Source organism: Triplophysa rosa, linkage group LG16 (genome assembly GCF_024868665.1).
Source record: "Triplophysa rosa linkage group LG16, Trosa_1v2, whole genome shotgun sequence".
NCBI classification, from domain to species: Eukaryota; Metazoa; Chordata; class Actinopteri; order Cypriniformes; family Nemacheilidae; genus Triplophysa; species Triplophysa rosa.
The window spans coordinates 18,093,865-18,112,062 of record NC_079905.1 but is presented as its reverse complement, the minus strand read 5'-3'; the positions used below and the strand labels follow the sequence as shown (position 1 = coordinate 18,112,062).

The window sequence follows — 18,198 nt, the reverse complement described above, 5'->3', positions numbered from 1 at the left end:
AACTCCTTACTTAGGCTTATAATGACCCTTAATAGACTTTGTCCATCATTTACCTATAAGGGCCACATAAGATAAGTTACGACTGGGAGTTCCTGTGGTCACAGGAAGTCCCACACGTAACACTTTTGGCGCGGCTCCCATAGGTAGCTAATGGACACACCATTTTAAGCCTCTGTAGCACATCTATGAGCCTTAATGCACGTCATTGGGAAGGGCTAAGCCTCTCATGCTATATAACTCATTACTTAGGCTTATAATGACCCTTAAAAGGCTTTGTCCATTATTTACCTATAAAGGTCCCATTAGATAAGTTACGAATGTACATGCCACACGTAACACTTTTGGCACGGATCCCATAGGTAGCTAATGGACACACCATTTTTAAGCCTCTGGAGCACATCTATGAGCCTTAATGCACGTCATTGGGAAGGGCTAAGCCTCTCATGCTATATAACTCCTTACTTAGGCTTATAATGACCCTTAAAAGGCTTTGTTCATTATTTACCTATAAGGCTCCCATTAAATAGGTCACGGATGTACATGCCACACGTAACACTTTTGGCGCGGCTCCCATAGGTAGCTAATGGACACACCCTTTTTAAGCCTCTGGATCCGTGCCAAAAGTGTTACGTGTGGCATGTACATTCGTAACTTATTTAATGGGACCTTCATAGGTAAATAATGGACAAAGCCTTTTAAGGGTCATTATAAGAATAAGTAAGGAGTTATACAGCTTTAGCCAAAAGTAGAGTGTATGAGAGGCTTAGCCCTTCACAATGACGTGCATTAATGCTCATAGATGTGCTCCAGGAGCTTAAAAATTGTGTGTCCATTAGCTACCTATGGGTGGCCGTTCCAGAAGTGTGTGTGACTCAGTTTGGCAATTACCTGTTTATTACAGCTTTGTAACATGGTTATTATGCTCAAAAATGGTATATACCTGATCGGCGCGCGTGGCTTAGGCTGGGACCGTACGTCGAGTCGCCCCCTTGTGGTTCTGCCCAAGAGAGCGCCTAACCCTTCGTTCCGTGACTCAAAAATTAGGCACTTTGGGCATTTTTCTGGGGTCCCCCGGGCGTCGCCGCCGCCCCATGACGCTTCCGTTCGATCGCGGGCGCTCTCCCCTTCGTTTCGGCACCGCCGGGCGACCTGGTAAAAATTTGGGGTCGTCGGCGCGCAGCGTCCATAACTAGCCGTCCGGCGCGTGCCAACTAAGTTACACAATACGTTTGATGGCCTTAGGCATGTCAGTTAAATCATTATATGAATAACTGAAATAAAAACATTAGGCGATTGAGAGTTACTCCTAAACAGCTTAAAGAGTGCAATCTGATTGTTTTGATCAAAGTTAAAATCTAATTAAGTTGGTTTAATTTAAATTTAAGTATTATCAAATACAATTCAAACTGCAAGGGAGAAAATGTAAGAAACCCTGGGGACTAAGAGTAATTCAAATGGTGAAATGATAAAAATCAAATCAAATCATCAAAACAATAACAAAATAATATTAATTATCAATATTGTTTGTATATAATCATAATTAATATGTTCAAATAAAGTAGACAGTGCAATAGCAGAATAATGAAATCATAAAATCAAACAAAAGGAGAGACTAACTGAGACTTCACACTAGATAGCGTTGCCCAAAAGGGAAAATCAGGCAGAGATGAGACAGGAGAAGTGTTAGACACAAACTGACCTCTTGTGTTAGTAGACATACAGAAGACATATGTCTTCTGCCGGACTTCCAGTTCCACATTCTATGTGGAATTACACTTGTATTAACGCGCAATTGCTATGGCGACGAGTGTAATTTGATCGCGGGTCTGATGGCTTGTGTCGGTTTACCTGAACACGGGTACATGGCTTTTCAACCTACACACACAATAGACACACAATACTACACTATAACTGACTAATGGGATTTCTTCGCCGTCCTGAAAGTTATTTGTGTACTTGGTCGGGATTCTTTGCCGACCGTAACATAAAAACAAACAAAACAACTTGATCAAGATTTTTGTAAAACTCCCCCTTAATTAGTAAAACTGACCCGGAGTTATTTACTATTAAAATTCGCTGGGTTAAGCGAATGGGAGGAACATTATCAGTCAGCTACTCTAAATGTTCACCCCAGGGAGCGCAATAGCTTAGTTCACACTGGAATAAACATCAGTAACACCTAGCTATGCATTACAATAAGGCCTTAGTAAGACGAGGGAGGAACATCGCTCGCTCTATCTTCTTCACGCTAAAAGAGGATTTCTTCGCTCAATTTAGGGCGGTAAAATAATACTATAGTGCGCTATAAAGAGATTTCTTCGTCTTTATATTGTCACTAAATCTTTGACAGAGGCTGAGGTTTTCTCTGCGAGAAGCTCAAGAGTCTGCCAAGGATAGGTGGGCGGGTCCACACCTTCATTCATACATAAAGTGCCATTTAAAAGAATATTCGGTTTCAATAAACAGCCATAGAAACACACATGAATAGTCACGACGGCGATATTTAACCTCATGAGATGGCATGCCCACCTGAGTTTGAATCGACCAATCAGAGTTGAGCAGGGAAGAGGTTCATTGTCCACTCAACAGCTAATTTGCATCTTTATGACCTCCTGGCAACTTTACAAAATACCATTCCAAATTATAACATAATGAAAAGAAAGTGTTCTATGGTCACACAATATACACAAGGAGGAATTGTAAAGACAAACATTTATATATCAAATATGCTAAGGTTTGAATTGCATCAAGACTTGATTCATTCAGAGGTATACGAATACAAACAAAGCCTGAATTAACTTGCCTATTTAACAATTACAGATTTTTTCAAAATGGCAAGAGCGACAACATATAACCTAGATATTTAGATATATTTATAGAAAAGGACAGTTGAATCACACAAGTTCCTATTTGTCGGAGAAGTTTCTCTGGTTAGCCTCAGATGTTAAGTTTCAGATGAGACAGAGAGTCTTCTCACCTCTGCTTTGAAGCTTAGGAGTCGTAAAATATCCCACAGAGAAACAAAAGGGGGTTATCAACACTTTCGGTGAGAGCACCAACCCAAGTCAAGGCCCCCTGGATTTTAGATCTGACTCCGTCCTGGTTTCTTGATATCAACATCAAAAGACCAAAAGAGAGTGGAGGGGGTTTATGGCGCTTCTTTTAATGACTCCGACCATTTGGCTCATGCTAAATTCTCTACAATTTCAAGATCTTATTTAGTTTTGCCAAACGCAAGTACAGATTTACAAATTCAGTATTTGTCCACTGGCATACAGTTGGTTTGACGTTGGACGTTCTATAGTCGTGAATTTAGGGACCGTCTCCAAAGTTACATACACATTAATATACACTTTTAGTGGTTTGATAGTTATTACAATAAACTGTTAAATCACATGTAAATATTGTTATTTCACTACTGTGCAGGTTCATACACAAAACATACCATTATTTAAAGCTCAATATAATTTACAGGGAATGACTTACAGTCATTAAACTGTACAGTGTTCATGTGAGTCTCAGCTTTAATGCACATCACTGTATTTCGTTTGCCTTCATAATATGTAATATTTGTGTCATCACATTTAGAGAATTGTCATGACCATGGAAGGCAGAAACGGTTCAGAGACTCAAATGCGGGTAATGAAGCAGATTTTATTAGGAATAGTCCAACAGAAACACCAGGCGACACCGGCCTTGAGCACAGGAAACACGTGAGTCCGTGGAGAGCTAGCTCGACCCGGCGGCACTCACGGTGAGAATCAGCAGAAAAATCCGAACGAGGAATCCTGGCTTCTCCGAGGAGCACGCTCAGCGGGGAGAAGGCTCGACCCGCTGGCAGAATCCGAACAGCAGGGGTGATCGCTGGAGAAGTGGTGTCGGGTAGTGCAGAGAGCAGAGGTCCGAGATGCCAATGGGTACTGAGGGGCACAGGAGTAGATGACAGAGAAGCAAAAAAGGCACTGGAGCAATATGAAGAAACAAACAAAACTAGGACAAGATAACTAAGACTAAGACTAAGACTAAGACTAAGACTAGATAACAGTACTAGAACACGCTAGACTGGGGCAGTCAGAGCTGGCAATAACACGCAACGGTCTGACACAAGATGAGAGAACAAGAGGGTTTAAATAGAAGGGACCTAACAGCGGGAAATAACTAACAGGTGAATAAATCATAAGGAACCAGGGGAGGCTACTAAACAGGACAAGCTACAGGAGTGCAGGTGATGAGGTAATAGAACACCGGTGAGGGGAAAGCCTGACGGGGAGACACGGGGGTGGGGCAAGTGACGCAGACACAGAACACGTGGAGAGCCGTCAGAACAGTTCTCCAAGAGTTCGACAAAACAAAACAAACATTCCCCCAAGACACAAAAAGACCACGACAAGACTGAGATCACGACAGAGAATTATTGATGTGCTTTCGCATGCTTAGCTTTCTTGAGTAAACTACCTTTATCATGCTTTATTTAATAAGTTAATCACGCATTTGGTTAGTAAAAAACACACCGCATTTGCGTGTTAAAGTATTTTTTTCAACAGCTAGATGGTTCTAGAGCCACGTGTTACTTTAGGTAAAGTAATATAAACATGTGAATCAAAATGTGAATTTAATTTTATACTTCATTGTTCTTACTGTCAGTTTAATGTTTTTTGTCTTTCAGTTTTAATTCATTTAAGCATGTTAATTGATGCACAATTTTTATTTCTTATAGTTTACAGTTATGTTTATCTAATTTTAACAACTATGACAAGGGCCCCTCACAAAGGTTTGCATAGGGCCCCCAGACATCTAGGATCGGCACTGTTTAATTCTATTCACATACAAACAATATCATCTTTAATTCTATTCACATACAAACAATATGTTACTCAACTCAACTTTATTTATATAGCGCTTTTTACAATTTTCATTGTTACAAAGCAGCTGTAAATGAGACATATTGACTATAAGCAAAACAATTAAAGTTATACCTGTAAAAACAAGAAAAAGGTGAAAACACAGAAGACAGACATACGCACATACAAAACACACACACAATATGCACACGTACTAACACACATAGACATAGACACACACACGGATGCGCACACACACACAAGCACACACACATATTCCCTACCCCTAAACCTAACAATCACACACAACTGTCTGCTCTTTTAGATTTTCAAAAAAGTTAATTCTGTATGATTTATAAGCTTGTTTCCTCATGGGGACCAAAACATGTCCCCACAAGGACAAGGATTTTGGATATTGCTATCTTTGTGGGGACATTTTACTTGTCCCCATACCGTAGGGTTTACCTTTCCCATACAGACAAGCATGCACACACACACACACACACACACACACACACACACACACACAGACAAGCCAGCACACACACAGACAAGCACGCACACACACAGACAAGCAAGCACACACACACACACACACACACACACACACACACACACACACACAGACACATACGCACAGTGAAAGCACACATTTAAGATAAAGGAGAGAGAAACACAGGTCAAATATTAAACAGACAATAAAATATGGAGTGATTTTAGTCTCATTAATTATTCACGCGTAAAACAAGATACACACATGCGTAAACAATTTCACATGAATAAAACCTAATTTACGTGCACAAAGTATAAATATACATTTACAAAAAGCAATTCTCGTGTGTAAAACAAAACTATTTTCTCATAAAGTACGTTTCGCAAACATACAACTGTGCACAAATATTTTGAATGTTTAAAATGTACACGTTCATCGTGTTATGTGAATGTGCAAATCGTCACTCACGTGTGAATCGCCTTGGATGTGTGTGTGTGTGTGTGTGTGTGTGTGTGTGTTTGAGACTCTCCTGGCAGCGCAGCCCCTCCCACGTGGGTTGTCGTACTCTTTAGCCAACCAGTTTCAACCTTACCATTCAACCAATCATAAAGGCGGAGAGCACATGACTCAAGGAAAACGGCTCTGCGCACCTTTTGCGCACTTTGACTTACTTCCTGTGCTGCGAATTTAGTGAATTTTCAGCCCCCTTAAGCGAGATATTTTCCAAAAGACGGTACAGTACAAAACAATGCTTCCAAGAACTAGTCATTTATTGTCCTTGTTTGCCCTTGTTCATTTAAAACACATTGTATGGACATACAAACATGAACACATCTCATCTATCAGGCACAGTTTGTTACCCAGACGGATTTTAGCAGTTCAGTGGAAGTGACTGCTGGTTGTGTAGTTTTAAGTGGTCATGTTCACTCAATATTTCATACTTTTTTTCTACAAAATAAGTAAATAAAATCTGATTTATTGCGTGGCTGTATTATGTTTTAATACAGCATCACAGCTCAGAGAGTGTTGTACGTAGAGCGAAGCTGTACAAACGAGCCTTTAGTTCTTGAGTTCTGTGCTCTCCACGATTATGATTGGTTGAATGGTAAGGTTGAAGCTGATTGGCTATACAGGATGACAACTCAAGTGGGAGGGACAGCGCTGCCAAGAGAGTCTCAAAATACACGCACACAAATCCAGGGCGATTTGCACATTCACATTCAATGATAAACATGTACATTTTAAACTTTTGAAATATTTGTGCACAGTTGTACATCTGTGAATTGTATTAAGCGTTTGTGAAACATATTTTATGAGAATATAATTTTATTTTACACACGTGAATTGTTTTTTGTGAATGTATATATATAATTTGTGCACGTGAATTAGGTTTTATGCAAGTGAAACTGGCTACGCAAGTGTACATCGTGTTTTTTGTGTGAATAATTAATGAGACTAAAATCGCTTCATAATAAATTCCTATATGCAATATTAATTAAGTAAAACTTTAAAATTCTAAAGTTACCAGTTACCATCAGTTTCAGTGTACATACTCTAAGGTTTATTGTGTATGAGTCTAATTGTAATGTTGTCTATTCTCTTTCACAGAGTGAAATCGCTAACACAGTTGTGAGTATGTTTTAGATACCTTACGATATCTTATACAGTTCAATCACTTGTAGGTTGTTAGATAATCATTTCAAACCTCTGTTACAGTGTCCACATCCCAAATTTTGTCTGTGTGAGAAAGGAGAGAGGGGCCCTCCAGGAAATCCAGTGAGTTTATCTCCAGTACACTGCATACCTCACTTAATCAATTTGTATTTCTTTCTAATTTTACTTTCCTGACAATAATCTTTGCTTCGCAGTATGTGAAACAATGTTGTTTCAAAGATTGAGAAAAGTTTGACCTGATCTGGTCACATAAACAAAAAAGACTTAAAATACATTGACACAGTGTGGTCATTTTGAGAACAAACTTTTAAACAACAGTAATCCCTGTGATTGATGTAGGAATGTAAACGGTTAGCTTGTTCTGTTGTTCTAAAACCTGGTGTTAAGGTGGATCTGAGCAGGCGGCACATAAAAAGGCCAGGAAATCCCATACTGCAAATGAAGCAGGCCCTATAGCTCCTCTGTTCAGATGAGAATTCAAATAGAGCGGTGGCCAAAATTGATTTCTGACAATTGACATCTTTGCTTATTATTCAAATATATGTTTTTAGTTCAAAGATGTAATAAAAACAATTAAACCCACTTTCCTTTACACCCAGAAGTTTGCCTTTTTGTCCAATCATTTTTGTTGTTGTTGTTAAATAAATATCGTATTTGCTCCATTTCGTTCCATACTCTGCCTTTTTTGATGGTTTAATCTAGCCTTGTACATATCGTACATATATTCTTTCCTGACATCACTTTCAGTACTGTATATGTACGGCTTCACAACATGCAGCACAGAAAGGTTAAAAATCAAATCCAGTAGGCAGAGATAATAAAAAATCACATCAAAGCTTAACAATTCACTCAAAAATGAGAGTTCAGACATTAAAGTATTTGATTTCTCCACACTGTAAAAAAACACATTTCTTTTGACTTGTTGCGTCTAAACTTTTCAGTTGGCTCAGTTTTGTGAATTTCACAAATGCCTGTTAAAAAGACTCTTGCCACAAGTGATGAGCTGATGCCAGTCACTAGAAGTTATTGGCTCTGATTTTTTAACAGAGCATTTCTGTTATGTAAAATGTATTATTTGAAATGCATCTGCTGTCCTTTCTTGCGAAGGGTAAACCAGGCGATCCTGGATTTGATGGACCTGCTGGACCAAAAGGATCTAGGGTAAGTGTCGTCTTATGTCTAATGTAAGCATCCATATTTTTGACACTCCAATTTTTATCATGTAATGTAATCTCTTGTTATTCACAGGGGGAACCGGGCTTAAACGGGCATCCCGGATTAGAGGGTATTAGGGTATTATATCCTTTTACATCACTTATTTTCAATATAAAAATGCAACTATTAATATTTTTGTATATACAACTGTGAAAAAATGAGGAGAAGCAGGTCAAAGTAACAGAAAAGATGCTCTGTATTTATTCAGACCTCAAATACTGCAAAGAAAACAAGTTCATATTCACTTTTAAGCAACACTGTTTGTACATGTATTTAGGAAAAGTTCCCAAAACATTTTTTTTATGTGATAACCTGTTTTTTTATCACAGTTTTAATGTGTCTTGTCATGCTGTCAGTCGTTCACATTGCTGTTGGATGACTTTATGTCTCTCCTGAGGTTTGATTTAGTTGAAATTCAACAGACACTGGACTGCAACGGCCACAATACATCTAGAAATGCTGATTAAATGAAACTTTGGAATGATCTCTTAATTTTGTAATTGCTGTATGTTTGGTTTGTTTACTGATTAGTTTTGCTGTTGGGTTGCTTTGTTACAGGGACGACAAGGAGCTAAAGGAGAAAAGGTTTGTATATTTGACATGGAGTATTTTATGGGGTTTTATTTAATGTATTTTAAAGGGTGATGCACTATACTGTAGGTAATACGGGAAAGAACAATAAAACTATAGCTTTCAACTCTCTCACTTTCTCTGTTTGGTAGGGAGTTAAAGGAGAGTGTGGCACCCTAGGAATGAAAGGAGTTCAAGTAAGAGTTTACAGATGTGATTTTCTGGGTCTGTGGTCTTTGCTGGTGTCTGTTCTTCACCCTTTACTTTATTCCCACAGGGCCCAGATGGACCCCCAGGACCTCAAGGACCAAAAGGAGATCCGGTTGGCCCTTTTATAAAAACATTTTTGCCTTTATGAGATTCTATCGATAAATGCTACATTTATATCTGTGAATTTCCTCATGTCTAGAACAATAGCACTACCGACTTATGAATGAAAACATAATATACTATTCACTTCACACAGTGAGGAAACGATCATGAATACAAAGAGAGAGACCTTCATAGTCTGATGGCTTCTCTAGCTCCTGCACACATGGAATGTGATCGTGGGATTAAGCGATATCCATACACTAATGTAGCATAGCTAAGCAGTGAATTCAGGCCTTCACTGCATTGTTCCGGGCTGACGGCTTTCTTTGTCTGTCGGATTAGAATGAGCATGGAGGGTTATGATCTCTAGCTCATCTCCTTGATTTTCTGTTGCTGTGATTTTGGCGTGGTGACAGCAGCCACCGTTAATAAACCCACTCAATTTTAGTAAGGTCCAGTCATGTTTCCATTTCCCACACAGCCTTATCTCTTGTGATGGCAAATCCGTCGGGCTGTCGTGGGTGTCCTGAGGTATTACATTGATGGCAACTGATGGAATAGTTCACTGTAAAAAACAACTAGTAAGATTTACTTAACTTTTTAAAATCTGCACATTTTATTTTGCAATTTTTACTTTTAAAAAAACTGACACAACAAAATTATTTACAATATACTTAAAAAAAAAACTTTACCCAAAAATGTTAAGTAACATTGACCTAAGAAAACTGTGTGCAAAACTTTTTTTACATACAATTTACACACAAAGAAATAAGCAGGGTTCGAATTGAGGGGGAGCTGGGGCGGTCCCGGAGCCCTCGTAAACCTTAAAGTAGACTTCACCCATAAATGAATATTCTGTCATCATTTACTCACCTTCGAGTTGTTCCAAATGTGTAGGCCTACAAATGTCTTTGTTGTGATGAACACAGAGAAAGATATTTGGAATAATGCTTATAACCAAACAGATCTCAACACCCATTAACTACCATAGTAGGAAAAAAACAATGGTAGTCAAAAGTGCCCCAGAACTTGCTATCTTACTTTCTTCAAAATGTCGTCGTAATTTTTCATACTATAGGAGTCAATTGGTGTAGAGATCTGTCTGGTTATATAAGCATTATTCCAAATATCTTTCTCTGTGTTCATCAGAACAAAGACATTTGTACACATTTGGAACAACTCGAAGGTGAGTAAATGATGACACCTTTTTGGGTGAAGTATCATTTTAAGGGACCACTCTTAAGGTCTAAAAAAATGAACTTGGGGGTCCCCTGGTTCCCTTTCTGTCGGTCTCTAGACGTTGTGTCGAACCGACAGATGGGGTTCGTCCTTGAGAACCAATCACTTCCGACTTCTTAGAAAAGGCCAATGAAAATTGGCGAATGAAATTTGCATGCCGGACTCTGCCCCCGGATATCCGGGTATAAAAAGGAGACGGCGTGCCTCATTCATTCTCACCTTTTGTTCTTCGGAGCCTTCGCTCGTGATCAACAGACTTCGCTACAAGACTGCCGGCTCTACGACGTGGTGCAGCGGACTGTCCCTTCCTGCAGCGACTTCCCCTGGGCGTCTCGGCGGTTCCAGAAGTGTTCGAGTTTTTTTCTCTAAAAGAGCAAATTTCTCCAGCGTGGCATGTCCCGCTGTTCTCTTGGGTGCAACACACTCATCGAGGAGGGGGACGGACAGGATGTCTGCTTCCAGTACGCTGGGGCAGATGTTGTGGATACGTCCTGCCCGCACTGCGGGCGGCTGACGATTCAGACGTTGCGTCACGGGTGGCTGCGTTCCCACGGGACTCAGCCACCACCTTGTCTGCTTCCCGTTCCGTGACGGCAGGACTACGGCCCTGCCGCCCGCTACGGCGAGCAGCGAGGGTGATATGAGCATTACTGTGAGCGCTAATCCGTCAGCCACTGGCTCGCGGACCGTTCGCACCTCGCCTTGCTTGTCTGACCGTTCCCCATAAGACGGTCTGCCGTCTTATTCCTCAATCACGTATCGGACACGGTACGTGATGATGAGGTGTCTGTTGCAGCATCGGAGGGTGACTTACTGGCATCAGACTCCGATGGTTCCTTGAAGCTCCCTCCCTCGGGGGGTCGAGATCAGGAAGAAGCGGATGTCGAAATGTCAGCCATGCTTTCCCGGGCCGCCGGCTTTGGGTTGCAGTGCACCGCACTGCCTCTCCCAACGCTCGCTGCTGGATACACGGTACATCGGGCTTGAGAGCGGCTCCAAGCCGCACTCGCCCTCAGTGCCGTGTTCCCCCGGAAGTGCATGAGGAACCTAGTACGACCTGGAACGCCCCCTTCGGCGCGTACACGTCAACTAGTTCCATCACCCTTTCTTCCCTCGATGGTGGGGCAGCTAGAGGATACGTCGATGTCCCCCTGGGGCTCGACCTAAACTCCCGTCCAAAGCACGTAGGCTTTTCGGCATCTGAGGTGTCGAGAGCTTACTCTGCTGTGGACCAAGCTGTCCCCGCGCATTGGCCTGCAGGAAGGCCATAGCATGGAGAGAGCTCCACGAGGGTAAGACCGACCCAGCGCTTATGCAGGAACTCCGCGGCTTCACCGACCTCGCTCCGGCGAACAAGGTGATCGCGCGGGCCCTGGGTCGGGCGATGTCCACACTTGTGGTCCAGGAGAGACACCTCTGGCTGAACCTTGCACAGGTGAGTAACTCTGAGAAAGTCCGCTTTCTCGATCCACCCATCTCGCAAGGGGGGGCTGTTTGGTGATACTGTCGGGTTCGACAGTTAGGGAGCAGACAGAGGACATCACGTATGTCCTCCCCAGCCGCGACTCGACCACCCTCTGGCCGCCGAGATCCTGTGCACCGTCTGCTTCCCAGCAGCCCTGGTCCTCTTCGAGGAAGACCCAACCCCATCTGTGTTGTGTCCAGTACGCGCATTGCGCCTCTGCTTGGACCGCACGCAGAGCCGCAGTAGCTCTGAGCAGCTCTTTGTCTGTTTTGGAGATCAGCTGGGAGGGCTGTCTCAAACAGAGTTTGGCGCATTGGATCATGGACGCCGTCACTATGGCGTACCTGTCCTAGTTCACCTACGCCCACTGGGTGAGAGCTCTCTCCACACGGAGTACAGCCTCCTCGTGGGCACTGGCTGGCGCCTCTCTGGCAGACATCTGCAGAGCTGCGGGTTGGGCTACACCCATCACCTTTGTGAGGTCCTACAGCCTTCGCGTAAAACCGGTCGGCGAGTCTTGCGGGCATCAGGCAAGACCGGCGACCGGTAGGGTGTACGCCTATGACAGTATCTGACCCTAGGGGGTCAGCGTACTACTAGCCTCCCTTCTTCCCCCACTGGGTGAAGAACAGGCACTCCATCCATCACTAGCAAGCACCTCCTGTGGGCGGGCTGGGCAGAGCAGCCCTGCCCCTTAGGCCGGGTTTCACCTGAGTTATTCGCAACATAGCTCTAACCGGACCTAGTGCTACCAGACGTTGCAACCCCCCAGCAGGGCAGTTCCGTCTGATGTATCCTCATGCTGGTTCCCACCTTGGTAACCCATGACCTCCTTAGGTGGACCTCCACCTCGCGGTTAACTCCTTCAGTCCGCACTTTCTTCCCATGAGTTCTCCCTCTTCGGTGAGACCATGTTGGTATCTCCACTAGTCTCTCCTCCCTGTGGTAGGAAGTGGTCTCTGTAGCGCATGCCCCGCTTGAGGAAGTAGCGCTTACCCAGTGGCCTTACGGTTCCGGGCGGCTTCTCGCTGTTAGAGAAACAAGGCCGCCGCCTGTGAGGCCGAAGGTAGGGGCCTTCCCACCTTTCAAGAAAGCTCTGGGACCCCCTACCTACCCACTGGTAGGTTACAATTTCGTGGTAGCGTCACGGCTGACACGCCCAGGCCAGTCACCGTCGCTTCGTTGAGATTGTGACAGGGCACAGTGTTATGGCGTTTTCCATTGGAACCCCATCTGTCGGTTCGACACAACGTTGAGAGACTGACAGAAAGGGAACGTTTGTAACCGAGGGAACGAGACGTTGTGTCCTCTTGCCACAACACGTGCTGTCCACTGCAGCAGTCGTGAGAGGTCTCAGGCTCCTCAGAACTAAGGTGAATGAATGAGGCACGCCGTCTCCCTTTTATACCCGGATATCCGGGGGAGGAGTGCGGCATGCAAATTTCATTCGCCAATTTTCATTGGCCTTTTCTAAGAAGTCGGAAGTGATTGGTTCTCAAGGACGAACCCCATCTGTCGGTTCGACACAACGTCTCGTTCCCTCCATCAGGGAACCGAGGTTACAAATGTAACCGAGACGTTTTTCATTAACACTAGACTAAAAACCCAAAATTATTTAAGGTCAAATAATCACGCTAAAACAAAACAAAACAAAACACTATTGTCCATTATTTGTTCAAATTTAATAAGAAGCAAATCGAAAGGACTCAAGCGCGCCACATGGTGTTCAATGAAGACATGTACAGAGACATTGCACCGAGACACTGGCCGCGTGCGGATCCTCTCATATTGAAAGCGTTCATCTTAAAACTCAACGTTGCAATTTTGATATCAAGTCTTTCTTTATGTACGCTGTTATCTCACATTGTCAAAACAGATGCGACACGAGATACTAAAGTGACATATTGGTAGTTGAAAAAATAGGAAAGGGAGCAAAAATATTTAAAATATTTTTCTCTCCCCAAGAACATTGCGTTCATTTGCCAAACATTTGCGTTTTCCCAAAAATATTTTTCTTTCCCTCAGAAAACTTTCGCATTCCCCAGAGATTATTTTGTGCTCCCTTCTGCAGACATGAGCTCCGACTTTGACGAGCTGCTTTCGCCCAAAGGAATGGCATTAGTTTTTTTTCAGTTTTTCTTAATCTGCATTGGTTCATATGGATTATTTTCATATACTTGATCTACATTATCAGGAGATGAATCACATTTGAAATGCTCATACGCTTCTGCGTACGGTGACTGGTAGCACTGTACAGTGTCAGGGGCAGACTTACCATTAGGTAAAGGTAGGCAATCGCCTGGGGCCCCGAGCTACCAGGGGCCCCCAAAAGGATGGGGTGGATTTAACCAATAAGGCATGTCAGCAGCCACGTAGAGCCCCAAGTAATCATCAAGATAGTCGGGATATCCCTGTTAACGTTTAACGTTATTACATCTGCACGAAGGCACTCCCCCCATTATAGATTAGAGTGGACCATTCCATTAGCACCGTATATGCGCGAGACGAGTTCGACACCAGCTAGAGAAAGTTAACGCAGTGGCGGAATTAGTAGAAATGCCCACAGCGAGAGTGTCATTGTGTGGTACATTAGCTGCAAAACGAAGTAAATGTCGCAGGGAAATAAAACAACAAAGAACGCAGCTACACCAGCGGAGAGGAAAAAAGATTGTTGCCAAAGTCTCTGCTTTTTCCCCACACAAACTCCACCGCTGCTCCTACAGCAGTAGCGCATCTCTCTCCCGCCAGCACTCTCCCGGCCATGAGCAATGATAATGTGCCGGTGAGTATTTCTCCATGAATACCGACAACACAGTTATAATGACTGACGACCAAAACATCTGTCAAACAAAGCGCTGTGCGCTTGGTAGGAGAGAGCGGCCAGTTCAAAGGTAGAAAGGTTTAACTCCGCTGTGCAGACCGATGGGCACATAAAGACATAATATAATAACGTCAGTACAGTGCTAACGATTCATACTGTACGCACTAGTACAGAAATTTGGTCACATTTAAATGCATGAAAGGTCGTTAACCACAAAAACCATGGAGAGAGGACACACTTTGTATATAGTAATCCCAGATCAGGGTTTTTCCTGCATAAAGAAATTGGAGGCGGCTGCCTCAATCAAATGATCTCATCAAAAATATGTCGAGTGTCTTCACAAAATACACTGCGTGCATTATTAAACAGATTGTCATTTGTAACTGCAGTTACGAAACAATGGAGGCGCTGTTTCGTTACCAGCACAGTGAGATGCTGAAGAGTTCAGTAAAAGAGCTATATTAGGAGCTGTATTAGCTGTGTTCCATGGCTGTTCAGGAGTTTTACGTTCAATTTACATTTTCTTGAATTTCTTGAAAAGATTTCCTAAATTAACCTGCTGTACATCATTATAATGTTTTTAGCTGTGAAGTTGGCTCGTTGAATCAGCGTTATTCTGTACACAGCGAGTTCGCCAGTATGAACGCACATTGCGATCAGAACGACTCGCAAACAAATGACTCCTTTGAACCAATTCGTTTACACAGAATGTAAGAGATCAGTGAATCGTTCAAAGCTCAGTGAACTACAAGAGAACGTAGGGTGTGAATGAGTTTTGCTCATTTAGTTAGACTGGTTACTTATGGGCTAAAAGGTCTTATAAAAAAGGCTTATATTAAAATTTTCAACTTTTCTTTTTGATTGAATAAATTTAATGTTTTATATAACTTATTAGTATTCATTTCATCAAATTTTTTTAGAACTTTAATATAAGTGTTTTGTTAAGACACGTAGCCCATGTTTTTCATTTGGGAATTCATTATTATATATTTTTTAATTAGTCAGTATCTGTGTTTATTAAGCTTAGTTCCCTTTCTGTCGGTCTCTCGACGTTGTGCCGAACCGACAGAATGGGGTTTGTCTTGAGAACCTATCATCTTCTGAGTATTTAGAAAAGGCCAATGAAAATTGGCGAATGAAATTCGCATGCCGGGCTCCTCCCCGGATGTCCGGGTATAAGAGTGCTCATTCATTCACCTTTTGTTCTTCAGAGCCTAAGCATCTGATGAGTGTTCTCCAGATCTTCGCTGATTTTATTCTGCTGGAATCTACGACGTGGTGCAGCGGACGGTCCCTTCTTGCAGCGACTTTCCCCGGGGTGTCTCGGCAGTTCCGGAAGTGTCTGAGCAATTCTTTTTCTAAAAGAGCAAATTTCTCCAGCGCGGCATGTCCCGCTGTTCTCTTGGGTGCGACGCGCTCATTGAGGAAGGGGACGGACACGATGTCTGTCTCAGGTGTTTGGGTCTCCGGCACGCTGAGGCAGCCTTCGTGGATACATCCTCCGAGATTTGTTGTGTACACACAGGGACCTGGTACTCCGGCACCTAGATCAGTTGGGGCTACAGGTCAACTGGGAAAAGAGCAAGCTCTCCCCCGCGCAGAGCATCTCCTTTCTCGGTATGGAACTCGACTCCATCTCCATGACAGCGTGACTGACTACAGAGCGCGCCCGGTCAGTGTTACACTGCCTGATGCACTTCAGGCAGCCAGCGGTCTTCCTGAAACAATTTCAGAGGCTCCTGGGGCACATGGCATCCTCGGCAGGGGTGGTCCCCCTCGGGTTGATGCACATGCGACCGCTCCAACACTGGCTACAGAGTCGAGTTCCTTGGAGAGTGTGGCACACCGGCAGCAGGCGTATGGTCATCACGCCTTTCTGCCGGCGCACCCTGACCCCTTGTTCGTCTATGGCCTTCCTACGGGAGGGGGTCCCCCTAGGGCAGGTATCAAGACACGTCGTGGTAACGTCGGATGCCTCCCTTCAGGGCTGGGGTGCTGTGTGCAACGGGCACGCAGTGTCGAGGTGGTGGACGGGCCCCCGCCTGCGTTGGCATATCAACTGCCTAGAGTTGTGGGCTGTGCTACTTGCACTGAAGAGGTTCCAACCTTTCGTGCAGGGCAGGCACGTGCTGGTCCGGTCAGACAGCACAGCTGCCGTGGCGTATATCAACCACTAGGGTGGCGTTCGTTCACGGCAGCTAACACGACTCGCCCGACGCCTCCTCCTGTGGAGGCAGCAGGTGATCAGCTCCCTGCAAGCCGTACACATCCCGAGCGACCTGAACCAGACAGCAGACCGGCTCTCTCGTCAGTGGTCACCTTGTGGAGAGTGGCGACTCCACCCCCACGCGGTTCAGCTCATATGGTAGTAGTTCAGCCAGGCGCAGGTGGACCTGTTTGCCTCCCCGGACTCCACACATTGTCCGCTTTGGTACTCCCTATCCGATGGTCCCTTCGGTACAGATGCCCTTGCGCACAGCTGGCCGCGGGACAAGAGGAAGTACGCCTTCCCCCCAGTGAGCCTCATTGCACAGACCCTGTGCAAGGTCAGGGAAGAGGAGCATCAAGTGCTACTACTTGCGCCCTACTGGCCCAACCGGACTTGGTTCTCAGAGCTGGTGCGCCTGACAACAACTCCCCCTGGCCGAAAGAGGTCCTTCCTCAGGGGAAGGGCACGTTTTGGCATCCCAGGCCAGACCTCTGGGACCTCCATGTCTGGCCCCTGGACGGAATGAGGAGATCCTGAGTGACCTACCCCCGGCCGTGGTAGAGACCCTCACACAGGCTAGGGCCCCGGCCACTAGGAGACTGTATGCCTTCAAGTGGCGCCTCTTCTCGTCCTGGTGCTCTTCTCATGGAGAAGACCCACAGAGATGCTCGATCAGGTACGTACTGTCCTTTCTCCAGGAGAGACTTGAGAAGAACCTCTCCCCTTCCACACTGAAGGTGTATGTTGCCGCTATAGCCGCACATCACGATCCAGTTGCTGGTAAGTCTCTAGGACAGCACGACCTGGTCACCAGGTTCCTTAGGGGCGCGAGACAGTTGAATCCGCCTCGCCCGCGCCCCGTACCCTCTTGGGACCTCGAAGTGGTCCTGGAGGGCCTCCAGAGGCCCCCCTTCGAGCCCCTAGGAGAGGCCGATCTTTCTCGTCTGTCGATGAAGACGGCCCTCCTGGTAGCGCTCGCCTCCTTCAAGAGGGTAGGGGACCTACAAGCTTTCTCTGTGTCCTCGGGTTGCCTAGAATTCGGGCCTGGAGACTCTCACGTTATCCTGAGACCACGGCCCGGCTACGTGCCCAAAGTTCCCACCACTCCCTTCCGGGACCAGGTGGTGAACTTGCAGGCGCTCCCCAGCGGGGAGGAAGACCCAGCCCCATCCGTGTTGTGTCCAGTACGCGCACTGCACCTCTACTTGGACCGCACGCAGAGCTTCAGAAGCTATGAGCAGCTCTTTGTCTGTTTTGGAGGTCAGCAGGGAGAGCTGTCTCCAAACAGAGACTGGTGCACTGGATCGTGGATGCCATTTACTTGGCATACCGGTCGCAAGATCGCCCCTGCCCCTTAGG

At 44.7% G+C, this 18,198-nt stretch overlaps 1 protein-coding gene across 4 annotated transcripts in view; it reads left to right on the top strand.

The window, feature by feature from the left end:
• col28a1a (collagen, type XXVIII, alpha 1a) overlaps positions 1-18,198 on the top strand; it is a 114,215-nt gene that overhangs the window by 65,463 nt on the left and 30,554 nt on the right. For all 4 annotated transcript variants that reach the window (XM_057354902.1, XM_057354901.1, XM_057354903.1 and 1 more), the window contains 7 exons: positions 6,943-6,963; positions 7,051-7,110; positions 8,116-8,169; positions 8,257-8,301; positions 8,782-8,808; positions 8,946-8,990; positions 9,071-9,115. In XM_057354902.1, coding sequence (XP_057210885.1) covers positions 6,943-6,963; positions 7,051-7,110; positions 8,116-8,169; positions 8,257-8,301; positions 8,782-8,808; positions 8,946-8,990; positions 9,071-9,115 — 297 coding nt within the window. The remainder of the gene's footprint in view (positions 1-6,942; positions 6,964-7,050; positions 7,111-8,115; positions 8,170-8,256; positions 8,302-8,781; positions 8,809-8,945; positions 8,991-9,070; positions 9,116-18,198) is intronic.